Raw genomic sequence first — 8,942 nt, 5'->3', positions numbered from 1 at the left:
GTCCTTATTTTGTACAATAACTGTGTCTTCATTATTGTTCATCATGATGTATTGTAATTTATTTCTTTGTAGAAATAATAACAGTTTTCGTGATCCGGAATCTCTATACCGTTAATACTTTGCTTATTACTGTATATCAAAATCTATGCAATGGAAACGTTTGAATCTTTTACAGTTTTTAGTAAATAAGGCAAGGAAAATATTGACCCCGAGGTGTTGGTGAAAACGAAACAAAGAAGTTCTGAATCGAGAAGTTATGGAAGATGCAGACTTATACAGGGATTCCATACAGGGAACTTGTCAATTTAAGTGTCCAGAGAAAGAAATAGACTTGTAAGTCCTCTGCGTGTTTTCATCGATATTAAGTGTTCGTGAATCAATCTCCCATCCATTCTTTTAACATTAGTAACTCCGATATTTAAGATGACAGGTTTTATGTTACTAATATGAAGTAGGCTCTGCCTAAAAACGAGCGCAAGTTGGTCAAGAAAGTGCACATTTTGAACAGCCTGATCCATGTTTGCACTGAAGCGTGTTTTGTTGTAAATTTGTTGTATATTTCGCAAGATTTGAACAAAACATCGACACATACAAATGTACCAATATATCATCATCATCATCATCAGCAGCAGCAACACATCTTCTTCTTCTTCTTCTTCTAGAAAACATTGTATCACCATGATCAGGTGGTGGTTTGGTGGCACAGTTGTAACACACTTGTCTATCACCTAGCCATTCGGGGTTCGATTCCCCAAAGGGATAGAAAGGATACAGGTTTCCTCCCAAAATTAGACCCCTCTCTTGCTTACAACAAGTGTGATTTTTATAAGTTGAAATAACAAAGTTTCCATATGTAAGTAAGTCATGCACATACAATCATACACCATGAAGGCAGACAAAGAAGAACAAAACAAAGGACGACAAAATAATGCAAAATGTGACACTTTCCCTTCGCGAAGCTGTTTAAATGAAAAACACACAATCATATATATATTAATATTACAACAAGTTAATTTCTATTTGTTATTTCTAATTGTTCCATACAAAGTATTGAAATGGAGAACTTCTACTAGAGTACTAGCTTGATGCCTGTACAAAGTATTGAAATAGAGAACTTCTACTAGAGTACTAGCTTGATGCCTGTACAATGTTTTGAGTATCGGGTAATTACCTTGAATGGTTTAAGATAACTGGTTTGAAAAAAAGTTTTGTGGTTTGGCCTATGTTTCCATGGTATCAGAAAAAGCATTTAAATGGCAATCTTCCCCATGGCAAAAGAGACTACTAGCTTATTATATGTAAACAGTTTTGAGCAATTACCTTGTCACAGTATTGGCCCAGAAAAACTGAAATTTTGATGAGGGTCATCGGTTTCAATGGTAACAATAAATGTATTAAAAAAGTCACTGACAACATATCTAGACTATAACAATTGATAAAAAAGATCTTCAAAATAAATGCAAAAGAGTTTCCCTTTTAGAGTTACAGATATTGCAGAGAGGACTTTCTATCATCTTTGTTTTAAAAAAAGAAAGGATTTTGTCAAAATATGGTGAAAGACAATATATTATAGTTTTAGTCGGATTTGTAAAGGTGGTGCTTATATATTTAACAAGTTTTCATTAATAAAATCACAATGTTCTCTCCCGCCGTTTTCTTTTCTCTTTGCTATTGAGAGTTTTCGTTCTGTTCATTAACCAATCATAAAATGCTTCAGAACCTTCGGTTTTTTAAGCAAGTTGAACATGTCCTGGTAGCAAAAAGAGGGTAAAGTTATAAACTTTGTTGAGACTATTCTGTTATACATTGTAATTAAGAAAATCAATATAAATATATATGTTTAAATAAAATTCTTGTGAAAGCCACAATATCTTACATAAACTGCATTATTCTGGGTTGATCGTATGGGCAGGTTGTTGGAGTTGAATTATCACACACACACACAATACCATAAAGCGCTCACTGCGCTCGCTATCAACACAGATCCACATACCTTATGCCATGATGCATCCCCAGATCATATCTTTAACCTGAAGTGAAATTAACTTCAAATACACATTCTATTGCCTTTTCCAATCACAATCTGACTTTCATCTGAAAATATAATTTTCTCCACTTAGAACTGTTTGCACAAGATGACCCGTTTCGTTCTGTCGACAAGAGGGATTCAAATTCATTTATTACAAACACATTTGCTGTGTCTACTTAAAGTTAAAAACCTCAATACAGTTTTACAGAAAATATTTATATTTTCATAGATTTACATGTAAAGTGCTCGAAAACTTAATATTTTCGGTTCTCATTCTACAAAATGACTGGTTTGTCAACACATGATACTTGATAATTATGGGAGGTATTGGCACTTTTCTATCTCAAATAAGAAAAACTCCCTAACTACTCTGTGCAGCTGATCAAGCTGTGCACAACAGCTGTCAATGTAAACGTTGCTTCCTAAGAACTTCATTGTTTTGCCTACTCTGAAATGATGATAGCAAAATATCTTATTTAAAAGAAAAGTAGTGCATAAATTGTGGATTTGACTTTTTTCCCACAAACTAAAATATTGGTCAACATTTTCCCCATGAGAGTTTTGATTTTTATTTCATAGAATGACACTACCATAGTAATTAATATTTCACACTCTAATGCGATGTTCAAGGTTTTGTTGATATTTGCCATTACACTGATTTCCTTTGACAGTCTGCTGATAATTTAACAACTTTATTACAGCTGACAATGTTTGTGACATGTCTCTTCTCAGTTTATACAACAATAATTGAAATCATTGACAAGTATTCAGATTAAACAGCAGAAAACTATGTTTTGTGTTTGAGAACTGGTCAGTTGAGTCTAAGGGTTAAAATGATAATAAATTTCAGTCAGAGGTCTTCAGTTCTCGTAAAATATCCTTCTGGGACATGAGATTAGACTTTTTAATCCACGTTCATCACCATTTTCCATGTTCACTGAAATTCTTAGGCATATTCAATAACTCACCAACTGTTTGGACACAGAAATTTTCTGACTGGCTTTGGTTCTACTCTAACACAAACCTGTGATTTGCAATTATCTTCATGTAAATATTTTGTATGCTTATATTTTGTGCCATTTCCTTGAATTTAGAATTTTAATTTGGTTAATTTTGAGGGCGGGCGGTCGTGAGGGCGAGGAAAAGGGGTACCAGTATCAACTCCTCTTAGAGTTTTTGATGTGGAAGCTTGAAACTTTGTATTATGTTTATAAATATGTTGAAGATGTGCACCTATTAATTTAGGATTCATTTCAGACATTTTTCTTTATTTTCTGGGCTTTGGAACTTAGTCATTTTCAACAGTCTGGCATGGAAAATCCAAGATGGCAGCCTTTGCCTCCCATCGGTTGAGATGTTGTTTTGAGCGCGATAGCCTCTCATTGGCTGAAACGTTGTTTTGAGCATGATATATAACACAGGCCAATTGTGGCTTTGCCCCATTTTTTGTCTTTATATTCCCTATAAAAAGATAAAAATTAACCAGAATCAAAATTCTAATGATTTCTCACCAGTTGTTTTTCATTATTTACATGTTTAAAGTGTAAAGAGCGTTTTAACTGTTGCCATCGTGCTTCGTCCATCATCTGACGTGCAACATCCACCATCCACAGTGCATAAACGTTTGACAATTTAAACTTCTTCTTAAGTTTCACCTGTGCGATTGAGCTCCAACTTTACTGTCAGGAAATAGGTAATACTTGTTACAGCTACCTACTCCTCACCAAAACTACATTCTGCATCATGGAAAGTAGCTTCTTAGTAAGATTTCATTAAAAATAGAAAAATTAACCTATCTCCATGCTGAAAGGTTTTGTAGTCAGTTGACCATGGACCTCTTGTTAATTTATTTTTTCAGAAGGCAAAGAGAAGAACTTTTGCACCCCTTGGAAGGCGTAAAGGATGAAAATGGGAGGTAAACTTTTGCAAAATATTTGCATAGTATTTTAATAATGTAACAGCTGTATCTCAGATCTATTTCCAAATGACACCAAAGGAAATTGAGCTGCTTCATAATACCAGATGACCAAAGTTTATCTTGAATTAGCAACCTTATAGGTTTGAAGGCAGTCTCATTCAGGGTACCACTTCTTAGATACCAATCAGCCTAGGATAAAGATACTTTGAAGCTCTCGAGGATCAAATGTGTAATTAAGTATATTTATTGTTTTGTTTAGGTTTGTGTGTATACGCTCCAGGGTTGTGAAAGAGTATAGTCGACCTGCTGCAGGAAAGAAAGACCCCCTGCCAAGTGACCTTCGACCTGCACATGTACTTAAGGAGACAGTTGATTATTTGTTGGGGAGGTGAGATTTAATGTATATAAAGACTTAAGGCTGTATGCTACATTTACATGCATACATCTCGTTTTCTAAAGAGCTCCATTTCCGTGATCTAATTTCCCTAAACATAATCCGATTTAGATGAAACTTGGTCAGCAAATGCATATTAGGGCACATAAGACTGAGTTCAGCAATCAGCATCATCTGTTAATATCTATGCATGCTAATTAGGTATCCTTTCATTTCATTGGTTGGTCAGTTTTTGTGCTCTAACTTTCCTAAATATAATCTGATTTAGATGTAACTTGAAGTCCCACAATTATTATCCAGTCCCCTATACTGATCATCTTATTGTGTGGACTACTATACCTGCTGATGACCATGGATCTGCTTAGCACAATCATAGTTACTAGTATGCAAGTTTTCTTCAATTAGTTCACTTTATTGGTTAATATTTGATATGTCCAATAAAACATCTACTCTCTATAATCCTTTACGTCTTTCTTTGGCTTTAAAGCAATACATCATAGCTCAAGAGGACATATCATTCTACATAGCATTGTGACATGTTTACTCCTAACCTCTATTTACTTACAATATGTATGGAAAGCAGGGGATATAAATTCCATGAATTTGCTTGTTTATTACAGGGTCGCAGTCCGATCGGACCATTCCTGGCCAGATTTGTACGACTTTATCTTTGACCGGCTGAGAGCAGTCAGACAAGACATGGTCATCCAGAGTATCGGAGGCCATGATGGAATCGAGCTCCTGGAGAAAATTGTCCGTTTTCATATCTACGCTGGCTATAGGTTTGTCTTTGTTTAAACTGTTGACACATTTTACAGCAGTTTCGAAACAAATGTAATACTTTCATATTATTCACTCTTGATGGTCTGAAGTCAAGCACAAGATCGATCTTACAGAGGGAGAAAATTTGAGCACCCAAAGAAAGACCACAGAGGTGGGCTGGCAACCCTATCACTTTAATGTCTGATTGATGAGTCAAATGTGATTGTATATGAGTCAATTGTGGTTGTATGTGTGGTTGATGAGTCAATTGTGGTTGTATGTCTGATTGATGTACCAAATGTGATTGCCTAGGTAAAAACTGTGTGTGTTACCACATCACCATCAGGCCATGTTTGTTTTCTCCTTTAATGAGCCCGTAGAGCCAACACATTACTTCAGGACTCAACAATTTTAAATTAATTCAAAGAATGAGCTTATTACTGAGATAGTATACGTTTTTCTTAAACTGTGTAACATGTTTTTCTTTTAACACATCACTAACTTACTTTCACAAGTTTGCTTACCTGTATAAAATGAGTTTTCTATTAGAGTTTCCCTTAATAGAATTCTTCATACCTGATGGTGAATATTTATAGTGTTAATAAACTGAAATATTTTATGTTTGAGCATGTATCACCTTTACTTGACTGAACAAATGTAAAATTTGAACTTTAAATGAACTGTTTTTGTCTGTGTTGAAATTTACTGCCAGAGAATGATTTGGAAAATATAAACAATGTTTAAAAATACAGTTTTTAACCAAAATCTATATAAAAAATACAGCAATTAAAAAGCCTTGTTTATTGGTTACTACACAGCAGAAAATTGCTTTCATTTTAGGGCTAAGATAAACCATATTTCTTATTGTTTTTATCAATGAATTTGACATGATTATAACTAGAGAGACATATTCCATACAAATTAAATCAATTTTATCATTCATTTGAGTGTAATGTATATTTTTCAGGTTGTGCACACAGCCAATGTCAGTGTATGACCCTAAAATTAATGATCAACATACGCAGGAATGTCTCAAGAGGCTTATCTCCCTTTATAGAGTTGTCTCCCCTGATCATCTCCATCAGGAAGAATTTGAGAGCCTCTATCTCATGTTTAATCTTGGTCAGACAGATGCTTTAATGCACTTTTATGAACTTCCTAAACATGTCAGGTAATTAAGAAAACATGAGGTGGATTGCGTTGTTTGAAGATAAACTTTTGTGTTTGATTTTCTTGGTCTTTGAAACCCTGGTGTGTGATCTGTCAGCAGATCATTTACAAATTGTAATTATACGTGTAGAAAACATTTAATTTTTAAAATTGTTGATAACTTTATAAATCTATGCTAAACTGCTTCACTTCTAACTTGAGTTCTTGTTTTTTTTTTGATAAATCATGTTCTTTAGACATATAAGACAATATACATTTGTTTCAAATCTTTCTAGAGATCTACCACTACTTCAGCGAGCCTACAGAATCAGCCTTGCTCATATTCTGATGAATGCTGTACGAGTTTTGCGTCTCTCGGAGCCTGATCAATCCAAACGTTATCCTCTGTTCGTATGTGCTGCTCACAGACACCTCAGCTGTATTCAAAGGTATGTTTTTTTTAGGAGATGAAATATCTGATTTGGCTACAAACATTATTCTAATTAATTCAAGAAAAAGAAAATAATTTGTGACCATAACACAGTATACTGCTGCCAAGTAGGGTTATATGCCAAGTGTACAAACGCATAGACTTCCCTTGACTTAGCTGAAACTGATTGTTAAGAAGACTGATCTGTTGTTCGGGAGTCAGCGAGGTGTGAAAAATTTATGTTTGGGTGTGATGTCTGTTACATAATGTGTGCAGATGTGCCCTTACCTCAGGGCAGGATTCCAAAGATCCTTTTCTCATTAAACTTATTTTTTGTGAGAATGGTCTAATTTAAGGATATTAAGCCCAACAAAATGTATGTGACATTAAATGTTTCATTTCACAGAGTACCTGGTTTATAGATGATAAAAAGGCTGTTAGAAGAAAATATGATATTAACAAATAGTGACATTAAGGGGCTCTAACAACTACTTTTGTTACAAAGAGTTGATTCCAGGATAATTTAAAAAAAAGGAAATAATTCTGACCATTCACTGAGATGCTACATGTATTGTAGAATGTTCACTGTAATGATTTGTCGATCCTTTTGTATTCCAGTAAAACTCTCCATGTATTAAGTTCAGGCTTCAATTCCAAATCCTTTGCCTACCCTTTGGAAAAGCTGTCAGATCTTCTGTGGTATGATGATGCTGCTCAAGCTTCAGAAAGTTGTCAACAACATGGCTTGACGGTTACAGAACACTCAGCCGTCTTGTTTCAGCGAGCAGCATTTAAATACCCAGACAAGGTGCGGGACATCATACATTATTTCAGAGCTGATGCTTATTTTACTCACTTCAGGAAAATTTGTTGTCAAAATTTACTTAATACACTGGAAATTGTTAAATGGATAATGATCAAGGCTAAAGTACTCGATAAACTGTTTTGACAAAAAGGATGGAAATTTAGCAGTGATCAGGCTGAAGAACACGATAAACTTTGCCCCAGAGGTTGATTGGCAGAAAGCACAGAAAAACTGAATAATTACTTGTTACATGTAGTTTGACAAACCAACAGTGTTGGGCAAGTATTTACTGTCAGAAATCATTTATATACTGAATTTTCATATTGTCTGTTCATCACATAAGAGGTCTTCTGTGATAAAGTAAGAAAGCAACAGACTCAACTCACAATTATCTATATTAAAAGTAACATTTTTGAAATTTTAGGGTCATTTTTGTAGTTTTATTCAAAGATATTTTGATTTAAAGATTATTATTTTCTTTTCAATTTGTTTCAGATCTTTCACAAGCATCACCCAAAGATAGATAAAATTCTTTCCTCAGTGAATTTAGCAGATATTTTGCTACATGGGGAAGGAGTCCAAGATGCACAAGATGGAGTCACATAGAGGATAATGTACTACTAATTGTCCTGGGTCAAGAATTTGCTGAAAGGATTTTTGAATACATCAAGTCCTTTTAAGCAAATGTAAATAATCTTGTCTTTAAATTCTCGATATTGGGATTGGATTTGATCTTGATGGAGTAACTGATAAAATGCATGTTTTCTGGTTTTCAAACTCTTTTTAATTATTGAAACAATTTTTAAAAAGTTATTTTATCCTAGAAATTATGATTAAAATGTTCAATATTGTCTATTTAATTGTCCTTCTGGAAATTGTTTTTACAGAAAAAAATATGGAAATGTTTACGTCTTTACTTTAAAGTGTGTATTTTAAATACTTATTCAAATTAATTTCTGATTTTAAAGAACTTTAAATTTTCTCTATCATATTGTGAAGTTTTGTAATTGGAAAGTTATATCAGTACAATTATTGGAAAGCTTCTGTCTTTTCTTTTAATTTTATTTATTGAATGCACCATTCAGAACTTAACCTCACCCTCCTCCTGGGGTCAGGGGTCAAAGGTCAGCAGGACCAGTAATAAGATATTGGGTCAACATTTTCTAATTTTTTTTTTGGCTTTTGTGAAAAGTAACACACATATCTATACATATATATAAATGTATAGTGAAAGTTGATAAAAAAAGACCATGAAACATTAGCACTTTCAGGTTAGTGAAGAGGCATTGTGGGATAATTTTACTAAAACCACCACAAATATAGACGGGCTTATAACTAGCCATGGGGTTATTATGGAGTGAATTTCTGGAGGATTACAAATAGTTCTTGTGTTCTCTTTTTCTTAAAGTGGAATCACTTTTTTCAAACAACAGAAAATATGCTATGTTATTATTT

At 33.9% G+C, this 8,942-nt stretch overlaps 1 protein-coding gene across 1 annotated transcript; it reads left to right on the top strand.

Annotated features, from left to right (window-relative positions):
* The first annotated feature begins 222 nt into the window (after window positions 1-222).
* Window positions 223-8,379, top strand: LOC132555825 (SAC3 domain-containing protein 1-like). Its single transcript, XM_060220185.1, has 8 exons — window positions 223-333; window positions 3,888-3,944; window positions 4,207-4,335; window positions 4,962-5,123; window positions 6,071-6,274; window positions 6,549-6,701; window positions 7,301-7,490; window positions 7,983-8,379. Exons 1-8 carry the CDS (start codon window positions 257-259, stop codon window positions 8,091-8,093), a joined length of 1,083 nt encoding a protein of 360 aa, XP_060076168.1. The 5' UTR covers window positions 223-256; the 3' UTR covers window positions 8,094-8,379.
* Window positions 8,380-8,942: the final 563 nt, after the last annotated feature.

The sequence above is a fragment of the Ylistrum balloti genome, unplaced genomic scaffold (genome assembly GCF_031769215.1).
Source record: "Ylistrum balloti isolate Yb309-2 unplaced genomic scaffold, AGI_CSIRO_Ybal_v1 Utg370518, whole genome shotgun sequence".
NCBI lineage: Eukaryota > Metazoa > Mollusca > Bivalvia > Pectinida > Pectinidae > Ylistrum > Ylistrum balloti.
The sequence above is the reverse complement of the archived record's forward strand: the minus strand, read 5'-3'. Positions and strand labels throughout refer to the sequence as shown.